Source organism: Rattus rattus, chromosome 1 (genome assembly GCF_011064425.1).
Source record: "Rattus rattus isolate New Zealand chromosome 1, Rrattus_CSIRO_v1, whole genome shotgun sequence".
NCBI lineage: Eukaryota > Metazoa > Chordata > Mammalia > Rodentia > Muridae > Rattus > Rattus rattus.
In genome coordinates this window covers 212,151,342-212,163,597 of record NC_046154.1, presented here as the reverse complement: position 1 = coordinate 212,163,597, position 12,256 = coordinate 212,151,342, and the positions used below count along the sequence as shown (strand labels likewise).

General features: G+C 45.4%; 1 protein-coding gene across 1 annotated transcript in view; it reads left to right on the top strand.

The window, feature by feature from the left end:
* The window catches only part of Fzd6 (frizzled class receptor 6), a 30,424-nt gene that overhangs the window by 11,219 nt on the left and 6,949 nt on the right, over positions 1 to 12,256 (top strand). Inside the window, exon 2 of the mRNA XM_032914595.1 lies at positions 8,357 to 8,553. Coding sequence (XP_032770486.1) covers positions 8,357 to 8,553 — 197 coding nt within the window. The remainder of the gene's footprint in view (positions 1 to 8,356; positions 8,554 to 12,256) is intronic.

Here is a 12,256-nt window from a genome sequence, read left to right as displayed (position 1 = left end):
GTTGGGACAACATTGGCATCCTGTTGACGGGGTCATGTGACTGCTGCATTGGTTCAACAGTGGCTGACCCATGGCTTAAAGTAGTATTTGTTTCTGAAGTATTTGTTCCAGGCTTTCTGTGCTTCAGGAGGTCTGCAAACCGTTAGAGTGGTAAACACGGCTGAGACTTTGATGTGTGACTGAATTTCTGTTGTTTACAACTTGAAGAGTGACTTCATGTAGATCCTCCTCTGACATGTTTCCCCCCCATCCTTGTGCACGAGGCTTTCTGCTTGTCATCTGGTGTGAGAGCGTGATTGTCCGAGGGAGTCACTTTCAGGAAGAACTGGGTAAGGAGTCAAGAGGACAGGCTGAGGGCACATGGTCTAGAGTCTCCTTCTGTCTCTGTCACTAACTTAACCTCTTAGAGCTTGACCCCTTATCTGCAGGACTGCTTCTCAGGATTATTGTGGTGTCTGAAAAGCTTGCTATACATATTGATAATAGGATACAATTTACAATATTATGGTAAGTATTAATAGTATTGTGAAGGTTTCTAATTCACGGCTCAGGTGTGAGTAGCAGTGAATCTGGAATAAGAGCATTTGGATTCTAATTCGCATAGATTTTAGACCTTACAGAGTAATTTCCAGTAAGAAATTGGCACACTTTCTCCTGTGATCTGAAGCTGCCCCTGCTGGGTTGTTGTGGGTCTGATGGCGAGGTGCTGTGAGGTCACTGTCGTGATGGAAACCAGGAAAAGTGTCTCAGCAGGGAGGCTTCCTTCTGGGCCACAGCAGCTGTGCCTTTGTTTGTTTAATATATCAGGCTTTTTAAAAGCTTCCCACTTAGCCATCTCTTGGCTAGGTGAGCTAAACACGGATGTTTTGAGAATGACCGAGTCAAAAGTCCTCCCAGGCCCTTTGTTAGTGTGAGAAGTTGGAAGTTGGTGGTTTTATTGGGTCTGACTCAACGACATGACTTCTTTATCATGCACAGTATTGTATATATAAAATGTGTATATAAAATGTGTATGTAAAAGTTTTGGGAGATTTCTCACTTAACAGTTGAGGTTCTCTTTTTTGTGTATGCAAAATGGATGTGTCTGACAAGTCTATGCTCACACCCAAGCACAGGCCTGCTGGCTGTAGACTGCAGCTGCTGCCAGCATTTTCCCTGTCTCACAGACTCTCAGCTGATGAGACTTGAGGAACGGCCTCAGTTTCAAAGTCTGGTTTACTCACTTCTGTATATAAATATCACTGTCCCTATAGCAGGCAACAGGACTGGAAACCATAGAACACTGTGTATTGGAAGTAGATCTATTAGCTTGCCCTGCGAATGGGCTGGGCAGTCCCAGCAGTGGCTGGCTGGGTGCTGGAGCGTCAGGGAAACCAGTGGCAGCTTGGCCTACCATAACTTGCCATCTTTGTCCCGTAAGATACTTGCAGCTCAAAGTATGTGTGTGACTATTTGTGTAACTTATCTTGCCACCAACTGGACATCAGTGTTGGCCATCGGCTGTGGTAACTGTGGTAATTGTAAATGATTTCTCTGTTAGACTCAATACAGTACGCTTGCATTCTTTCTACTGAAGAATCTGACTGTCAGGCACTTTAAGGACCCCTACCACATTCTTTTTTTTTTTTTTTTTTTTAACTTGAATATTTCTTATATACATTTCGAGTGTTATTCCTTTTCCGGTTTCGGGCAAACATCCCTCCCCCTCCCCTTCCTTATGGGTGTTCCTCCCACCCTCCCCTATTGCCGCCCCTCCCCCAACTGTCTAGTTCACTGGGGTTCAGTCTTAGCAGGACCCAGGGCTTCCCCTTCCACTGGTGCTCTTACTAGGATATTCATTGCTACCTATGAGGTCAGAGTCCATGTATATAGTCTTTAGGTAGTGGCTTAGTCCCTGGAAGCTCTGGTTGCTTGGCATTGTTGTACATATGGGGTCTCAAGCCCCTTCAAGCTCTTCCAGTTCATTCTCTGATTCCTTCCACGGGGGTCCCGTTCTCAGTTCAGTGGTTTGCTGCTGGCATTCGCCTCTGTATTTGCTGTATTCTGGCTGTGTCTCTCAGGAGCGATCTACACTTCTGCACTTCTTTGCTTCATCCATCTTATCTAATTGGGTGGCTGTATATATATGGGCCACATGTGGGGCAGGCTCTGAATGGGTGTCTCTTCAGTCTCTGTTTTAATCTGTGCCTCTCTCTTCCCTGCCAAGGGTATTCTTGTTCCCCTTTTAAAGAAGGAGTGAAGCATTCACATTTTGATCATCCGTCTTGAGTTTCATTTGTTCTAGGCATCTAGGGTAATTCAGGCATTTGGGCTAATAGCCACTTATCAATGAGTGCATACCATGTATGTCTTTCTGTGATTGGTTAGCTCACTCAGGATGATATTTTCCAGTTCCAACCATTTGCCCTGAATTTCATAAAAGTCGTTGTTTTTGATAGCTGAGTAATATTCCATTGTGTAGATGTACCACATTTTCTGTATCCATTCCTCTGTTGAAGGGCATCTGGGTTCTTTCCAGCTTCTGGCTATTATAAATAAGGCTGCGATGAACATAGTGGAGCACGTGTCTTTTTTTTATATGTTGGGGCATCTTTTTGGGTATATGCCCAAGAGAGGTATAGCTGGATCCTCAGGCAGTTCAATGTCCAATTTTCTGAGGAACCTCCAGACTGATTTCCAGAATGGTTGTACCAGTCTGCAATCCCACCAACAATGGAGGAGTGTTCCTCTTTCTCCACATCCTCGCCAGCATTTGCTGTCACCTGAGTTTTTGATCTTAGCCATTCTCACTGGTGTGAGGTGAAATCTCAGGGTTGTTTTGATTTGCATTTCCTGATGACTAAAGATGTTGAACATTTCTTTAGGGTGTTTCTCAGCCATTCGGCATTCCTCAGCTGTGAATTCTTTGTTTAGCTCTGAACCCCATTTTTTTAATAGGGTTATTTGTCTCCCCGGTCTAACTTTTTGAGTTCTTTGTATATTTTGGATATAAGGCCTCTATCTGTTGTAGGATTGGTAAAGATCTTTTCCCAATCTGTTGGTTGCCGTTTTGTCCTAACCACAGTGTCCTTTGCCTTACAGAAGCTTTGCAATTTTATGAGATCCCATTTGTCGATTCTTGATCTTAGAGCATAAGCCATTGCCCTACCACATTCTTAAAGCTGTCTGAGGTCTTTGAATTGTGCTCATCCATGTTGGAATATTCAGGGCTGCTGTGGTAGGGTTGCTGGGCTCTAGTGGAGACAGTTCTTGAGTGTTACTGTTTTTACACTGGCATCTGAGATTGGGAAGACTGCAATCGAGCTGCTGATACCTTTCTTGTCTTTGTTGGCTGGGAGCTTTGTTCCTTGTTTCTGTTTCTTCTCTGTGGTGGCCATGTGTTGCCTGGTAGGAAATTCTTCTGGAGTGTGGCCACTGCGGGCTCCAGGTAAATGTGTCTGGCTATTAGGAGCTGAGGCTTGGGATGGGGAAGGGCCAGGTGAGGTCGAGGGCTTTCAAAAGAGGGACAAAGTAGGGTGTTACACCTGGATCTACTAAGTTAGTCTCCTGGATATGGGGGCAGAGTGAGATAGGCCACTGCTTGCTATGGAGCTGGGAATGAGACTGGACTTTGACCTTTTTCCCTTACTGCTTTTAATATTCTTTATTTATTTTGTGCATTTGGTGTTTTGACTATTACGTGACGGGAGGAGTTTCTTTTCTGGTCCAATCTATTTGGAGTTCTGTAGGCTTCTTGTATGTTTATGGGCATCTCTTTCTTTAGGTTAGGGAAGTTTTCTTCTATGATTTTGTTGAAGATATTTATTGGTCCTTTGAGTTGGGAGTCTTCACTCTCTTCTATGCCTATTATCCTTAGGTTTGATCTTCTCATGGTGTCCTGGATTTCCTATATGTTTTGGGCCAGTTGCTTTTTCTGTTTTACATTATCTTTGACAGTTGTGTCGATGATTTCTATGGAATCTTCTGCTCCTGATATTCTCTCTTCTATCTCTTGTATTCTGTTGGTGATGCTTGTATCTACGGCTCCTTGTCTCTTCCTTTGGTTTTCTATATCCAGGGTTGACTCCCTTTGTGCTTTCTTTATTGCTTCTATTTTCATTTTCAGTTCCTTCACCTGTTTGATTGTGTTTTCCTGGAATTCTTTCAGGGATTTTGCATTTCCTTTCTATAGGCTTCTGCCTGTTTATTTGTGTTTTCCTGCATTTCCTTAAGGGAGTTCTTCATGTCTTCCTTGAAGTCCTCCATCATCATGATCAAATGTGATTTTAAATCTAGATCTTGCTTTTCTGGAGTGTTTGGTATTCAGTGTTTGCTTTGGTGGGAGAATTGGGCTCTGATGATGCCATGTAGTCTTGGTTTCTGTTGCTTGGGTTCCTGCACTTGCCTCTCGCCATCAGGTTGTCTCTGGTGTTACCTTGTTCTGCTATTTCTGACAGTGGTTAGACTGTCTTATAGGCCTGTGTGTCAGGAGTGCTGTAGACCTGTTTTCCTGTTCTCTTTCAGTCAGTTATGGGCACAGAGTGTTCTGCTTTCAGGTGTATAGTCGTTCCTGTCTACTGGTCTTCAGCTGTTCCTGTGGGCCTGTGTCCTGAATCCACCAGGCAGGTCACTTGGAACAGAAAAGTTGGTCTTACCTCTGGTCTCGAGCCTAGAGTCGCTTCTCAGAGCCAGGTTTCAGCTCTCCGTGAGGGCAGCAACCAGAAGGGCCTGCCCCGCCTTCACTTGGGACCCTGTGCACAGGGAGCCCAGATGGCGCTAGGTGTTTTCCTCTGGAGTCAGAAATGTGGGCAGAGAGTAGTCTCCTCTGGCTTCCCAGGCGTGTCTGCCCCTCTGAAGGTCTAGGTCTCCCTCCCATGGGATTTGGGTGCAGGGAGCTGTTTGACCGGGTCCCTTCATATCCAGGCAGTGTCTGGACTGCAGCGTTGAGTACCCCTATCTTCCTGTTCCCAGAGGCCCTATACAGTTTCCTCTTGGGCCAGGGATGTGGGCAGGGGTGGGCAGTGCTGGTGGTCTCTCCTGCCCTGTAGTCTCAGGAGTGCTCACCTGTCTGGGTGGTGAGCTCTCTCTCGAATATGTATTCTTTTTACAGCTATATCTTATTATTTATTCATGTATGTGCATGTGTATACATGCCGTATACACATGTATGCATGCCGTATGTTTGTGTGCCTGTGTCTGTGTGTGTCTGTGTATGTTTTGAGGGTGTGTACAGACAGTTGTAAACTGCCCAGCTTGAATGCTGGGGTCTGAACTCAGGTTCTGTGGAAGAGTGTCAGGTACGCTTACCTGCTGAGCCATCTCTCTTGCCCCGAGTCTATATCCAAATCTATATCCTTGAAGCATCTTATCTGTTTAACTGCCTGCGTAGTTATTCTGTATTCAAATATCCTATGTCCCCCTCAGACCGTCCCGTCAACAGTCAATGAACAGTTATCAAATGACGGTGTAGCAGCACAGTGGGATACTCAGCAGTCAGAGGGAGTGAGCAGCGTGGGTGCATCTCGGTGACCTGGGCTGCAGAGCTGGCTCAGCATAAGAAGGGACACCCTTGAGGCCTGCATCCTTCTCTGTCATTTTCCTTCGTTTCCATCAATATCTTTATGAGGTCTGCTACATACTCTCCCCCTCTCTTATTGACAGTAGATTTTTCATCACATAATGTATCCTGATTATGATTTCCCCTCTCTCTTCTCCCAGCTTCTTTTCCCCACCTGTCCATATCACTCCCTTTCTGTCTCAATAGGAAAAGAAAACAGACTTCTAAGGGAATATAACACATTATAACATAACAAAATAATATAATGTGATGAAATCGAAGCTAACACTTCAGAGTAGAACAAAACCAACGAAGGAAAAAAGCCCAAGAGAAGGCTCAAAGCAGAGACCACTTGTTCAGACACTCAGGTGTCCATAAAAACAACAAACCAGAAGCCACAGTGTATATATAAGGGATGTGTGGGGTAGAAATAGAGAAGAAAAATATGTAAGTGAAATAAAAATTTGTATAAAAGGAAAAGGAAAGGCCGACGTGAGAGAGTAATCCAATGAGCCTTCCACTGACGATGCCGTGCATGTACTGCTGGGCACACACCCTACCCCTAGGTGGTCTCTTTACCCTAGTGAGACTCCCTTGGAGAAAACTCGTTTTTTTTTTTTTTGTTTTTTTTTTTTTTATCAGTTGGAGATAGTTAGGATGGAGACGTGTGCCCATTTCTCCTTTCTGTTCTAGGATGTCACCGGACGCAGACCTGTGCAGTCCTGTGCAAGTTGTCTCGGCCTCTGTGCGTTCATATGTGCATAGATCCGGTTGATTCAGAGCACTTCGTTTCCCTAGTGTCCTCCGTCTCCTCTGTTTTACAGCCCTTCCCCCTCCTCTCCTGCTGAGGACCCTGATTTCTGATGGAGGGCATTTGAAGGAGACATTCTATTAGGGCTGATTGTCCAAGGTCACACTCTTTGCGTATAATGTCTGTCTGTGGGTCTCAGTATTGGTTCCACCTGCAGCACAAGGAGCCATCTTGGTATATACTCTACTTTTTAACTTAAAAACTAGTTTTTAAAATTCTTTCCAGATCCAAAATGTCATTATTTTACCTTCGCCTAAATATTTGGCTAGATAAAGAATTCTTTATTGAAAGTGACTTTCCATCTGAACTTAAGAGTGATTTCTTCATTGTCTTCTAGCACGTGATATATGGTCAGATGTTTAGAATTACTTACGTGGCATACTTGTCCCTTGATGAGGTTGTGCTCTTTCTTTTTGGTCTGTTTGTTTGTTTGACATTGTCATTGTTCAGGCTCCCCATCTGCACAGGTGTCCGTTACTCAGTTGTGCGTAGAGAAGACGTCATTGGGTAGCAGACGGTACTCTAGGCTCTGGGGACGCAGCAGCGAATGGATCTTCCCTCCTTCGCTGAATCCTAGTGGAAAGGGTAAACATTAAGAAACGCACGGTATCTAAGGACTTTGTAGATAAAGGTAAGGACAAACTGCAGTAAGGGGTGGAACACGATGGACTCCTTCAGGTGGGAGGTGGAGGTCCTGTGCGAGTGAAGGGGAGCAGATCAGCAAGGTCAGCCATGCCTGGCAGAGTGAGGGGCAGCAGGTGCCAAGCCCCAGGCAGAAGCAGCCTGGAGAAAGAAGCAAAGGAGAGTGGTGGCAGGAGACGACCTGGAGCCAGCGTGGGGTCTGGGTGCTTGAGGCTTGGTAAAGACCCTGACGTGTTTGGGTGGAGCCCTGAACAAGGACAAACTTAGGTTTCAGGTAATCACACTGGCAGAACTATGGCTTGGTGTGGATGTGGGATTAGCAAGCATGGGATATAGTGAGTCCCACAGGAGGCTTCCAGTGGACCAGGAAGGATGCAGTGCCTTTGACTGGGTGGTAACAATGGCAGGTGGTCAAATTTGCACTATATTTTGAAGGTAGAACTGTAGGACTTGTTGGTGACTAGATCTAATGTGAAAGGAAAAAAGAAAAGGTTGAGTCTGGCGACGTTAGCCTGAGCAGCCTCATGAGATGAGGATGATCGTGTGGCTGTCCGGAGGACTGGGGCTGAGTCGTGCTGCAGACAGACAGAGTGTGAAGGGCTTGTTGGCAACAAATGAAGTTGTCAGGAAAGCAGATGTTCACATCTGGAGTGCACCAGAGAGATGAGGCTGCTGGTTTTTCCTGGAGCAATGTTGTGGCAGGAGTGTTCCAGGGTCTATGCTCTAGCATTTCCCTTACCTAGAAGTAACGGATAGAGGATCAAAAGAGGAACAGTGAGGTGAAATCCAGAAAAATTAGTGCCCTGTAAGACCAGCGGGAAGAGAAAGCAGAGTGTGTTGGTTGGTGATGTAAGGAATCGGAATTTACCACTGGGCTGAGGGTGGTGGCTCCCACATTCAGTTGCACTTGCTGTCCTTCACCCTGCCAGTCTGAAGAAGTCGTCATGTTCCACCCCTTACTGCACTTTATCTACAAAGTCCTTAGATACCGTGCGTTTCTTAATGTTTACCCTTTCCACTAGGATTCAGCGAAAGGAGGGAAGGTCCATTCCATTCGCTGCTGCATCCCCAGAGCCTAGAGTACCGTCTGTTACCCACAATGTCTCTTATAAATATTAAATATAACTGAATAATGAATGCCTGTGCAGATGGCATGAATGAATATGACAAAGCATGACTTCTTGAAAAAGGTATAATCTAAAAAATGATAATTTCCGTTTTGTATGAAGGGCTCATGCATAAATTTAACACAAAAAAGTTACTAGCTCAGAATTTAAACACTGAAAGTTTAAGACCCATTTGGAGGTTAGGTTAAAAAGCGTTTATGATTCACATTTTCCTAACTGGGTCTCTCTATTTTTTACTAGCACTTTCTGCCTCTTGCAAATCTGGAATGTTCACCAAACATTGAAATGTTTCTTTGCCAAGCTTTTGTACCAACCTGCACAGAGCAAATTGATGTGGTTTCACCTTGTCGGAAATTGTGTGAGAAAATACTTTCTGATTGCCAAAAGTTAATGGACACTTTTGGGATCCGATGGCCTGAAGAACTTGAATGTCACAGGTAAATGATATTTTTCAGTGAAAATGAAAACTACAAATACTAAATACAGATGACATTTTAGTGTTGTTAGCACGATGTTTCATGATAGCACTAACATTGTTTGACTGATCGTATTTGCTGCAACCTTATAGGTAGGCACAGTGGAGGTGAGCTCTGTAGACCTGCTGCTTAGCCATACACACTCTTAGTTCTTCTGTTAGGGAACTTGCAGTGAGGCGAAGGGCAGATGTAAGTGGTTATGCTAGTGAACACAACGACTGAGTCACACAACAGGGAGAGTTGGTCATGATAGGAGAACACATACTGGTGCTTTTCACCTACCTTGGGTTGGGAGTGGTCAAGAGGATTGCCTGTTGATCTAAAGAGTGGAGGTTAAGGCTGAGCTACTTAGGTGATGGGGAGGGTACAACACTGCAGGCAATAGGAGCTGCTTGTCCAGACACTTGTGACAGGAGAGAGCTCGTCCTGTGAGAAGCTGAGCAAAGTGGCGCATGCTTACATCTCAGTGCTCAGGAGGCCGAGCCAGGCGGGTCAAGAACTCAAAGCCAGTCTAGGCTGTAGTGTGAGACCTCACCTAAAAAGAAAATGAACAAAAGGGCAAGGCAGCATGACTAGCTGTAGCAGCAAGCATAAGAAAAGCCAGCACAAGCAATGGTGGCAAGCAGTGACTGGGCCCCTCGGCTCCCTCCAGTATGGCTTTCTGCTGAGAGCAGTGAGGTCAGCAGGTGTGTGAGGATGGGGTGACTTCCATGTAGAGCAGGGCTCTGACCTACCTCTCAGGACTCTAGGCCTCCTCCCTTTTCCAACTTTGCTGAGGAGGGAGCGAGTGAAAGTACAGCACTCACCTCAGCATCCTCTTAGAGTTTGTTTTTTGTTTGTTTGTTTCTTTGTCAAGATGTCAATCATTTGGTCACACGTGAACTAATAAGGAAAGTGGGAAATGAGAGTGCGGGTCCAGAGAGGAGGGAGGGATCCGGGAATGAGGTAGTGCAGGGTGTGGTCACTCTGAGGGAGCCTTCACTCTTACTGAAGTGGTGGGGTGAAGGATAGTCTTTGGGAGACCAATGGTGGAAGTGGAAATAAAGTCAGTCACGTGATCAGTCTGCAGGAAACTTGGTTTTGAAAGAAAGCAAGAGGTGTGGCCAGAGAGATGCTCAGAAGACTCACTGTAATGAGATGAGTGGTGTGAACAGACGGACAGACAGACAGTAGAGTTTCCCTGTGGTGGGGTTGTACTGGACAGGTTTAGTAAGAGGTAAAGGAGCAACAACTGACTAAGATCTTTCAGGATCAAGGGAAAGGGAGGCCTAGAGGAAGTAAAGGAGACAGGCCCCAGAAGTTGTCTGAGGAGGACACAGGATCCAAGTGTGGACAGGAGGGTCCTCCACTGTGACAGTAGGGTGGAGGTTAGGATGGCTCCAGATAGGAGAGTCATATGGTTACCAAGGTGCCCAGAGGACTCCTCCCTGTTAGTGTCTGTTGGGAAGAGCTGGTGTCTGCATCCTGCTGAGTCCTGCCTCGGAGTCTGCACATCTGAGAAGTGACAGGTATGTGGAGTGAAAGAGTGAGCCAGCTGCAGAGGTCCTGCGTCCCTTCAGGTGATGTGGGTGAGCCTGAGGTTGTAGTGGACTCTGGTCTGCTGAAACACTCAGCAGCAGTGGTGGGATGCTCAGGCCTATGTATTTGGGAAGCAAATACTGGGTTATCCTGGCGGAAGTTTTTTTTAAAATGGATACAGTGCAAAGATAATATGGGGCACTGGAGAGATGGTTTGCAGTCAACCTGGGGTTCGATTCCCAGCACCCACATGTCAGCTCACAAGCACCCATTAATCCAGTTCCAGGAACTCTGATGCTCTCTTTTAGCCTGTGATGGCACCAGGCATGCACAAGGCACACATGCAGACCTGGAGACAAAACACTCATGCTCACAAAATAAATAATAAAAAGGAGGAAGACGAAGATGAGAGAAGACTGAGAAGGGGCTCTCTCGGCATGTATTACTCTTGCAGAGGGCAGGAGTTTGCTTCCCAGCACCCACATAAGGTGCCACACAGCTGCCTGTAACTCACACCAGGGTTACTGTAATATTTGGGCAAGGTTAAAATTGTTTTTATTAGATATAAGAATCTCAGGAATACACTCTTTTCACCTCATTCTGTCTGGCCCTTTCTATGACAATGAATAAATGTGATTAATATGATGAATATTTTGTAGGTTTGACCAATTGCAGTTACAGTTCATAGTAAGAAAATAGGATTTTGAAAGCCAGGCATAGTGGAACACACATAGAATCTTAGCACTAAGGATGCTAAGGTAGGAGGATTCCAAGTTGGAGGACAGCCTGAGGTATGCATCAGGTTTAGGCCAGCCTGGTCTACATAGTGACACACCAGAGAAGGTCTTAAGCACACTTAACTCATGAACAATCCTCATCGATTCCTTGAACTTTGCGCTTTAATCTTGACTAATTATTTCGTTTCCTATTCTCTAGACATTAGGGATTTAGAATTTTAAATATTTTGTTTATATGGTGAAACCTCACAAAGTAACCTGGGGAAGACCAGTTTTTTGGTTTTGTTGTTTTGTATTTTATCTGTAGGCTGAAGGAAGTATTCTCTGTGGAATCCACACATTCTGGTAGATAAAAGCCATTCTCCAGGAAGATGGGGTACTGTGTGGTAAACTGAAAATGCCCCACCCTAAGTCTGGGAAGTCTTCTGTAGAGACTCCTAACGGATTCTGAGCCACCAACAAGATCATTGGTTATTCCTTTTCAAAAATGTGTTTGTGGTAGGTGGCATGTGCGTGCTTCAGCACATCTGTGTGGGCCAGAGGACAACTCATGGAGGCTAGCTCTTGCCTTCCACCATGTGGGTCCTAGAGATCAAACTTAGATCGTTAGGCTTGGCAGCAAGCACCTTTCCCTGCTGAACCATTACCGGCCTTCGTGTTCTAAAGTAGAAAATACATGAGCACCCCTCACAGATGAGGGGCTATTAGCAGGCTGTGGTCACTATACATGAGCACCCCTCACAGATGAGGGGCTATTAGCAGGCTGCGGTCACTCACACTGAGCTGCCACCATACACTTGGCACAACGGATGCAGCTGACTGATGCCTGTCAGTGGTAAACTGAAAAACTAGTGTTCATGTAGAACGAGAAGTTACGGCATGGTGTCTTTATATAAACTACTTTGTAAGGGTATGACTAGTAAATAATCTAGTAAAATACCTTTAAATGCTTGAGGAGAATAAAAACCGAATTTCTGGCAATTAATTCCTCTGAGAGGAGAGAAAGGAAGAAGCAGGACAGAAGCCCTCTCCTGCCGCTCTGCTGCCGTGCTTTGTCTACAGATCCTAAGCAGAAAAGTTACAGTCGTTAAACAGAGCTAAAAGATGTTAGCATTCATCTGACAGGAATATATTCCTCTCTGCCTTTGTTTGGAGACAGGGTCTCTCTACAAAGCTCTGACTAACCTTGAACTCACTATGTAGACCAGGCTGGCCTCCAGTTCACAGAGATCAGCCTGCCTCTACCTCACAAGTGCTGGGAACAAGGTGTGATACTGCGGTCAGCCCTTACTCATTCTCCCCTCCCCTCTCCTTCCCTCTCTCACTCTTTCTCTCAACTTAAATTAGTATTTATTGAAATGTGTATGAGTGTTTTGCCTGCATGTCCGTCAGCATGTGCACACAGTGCC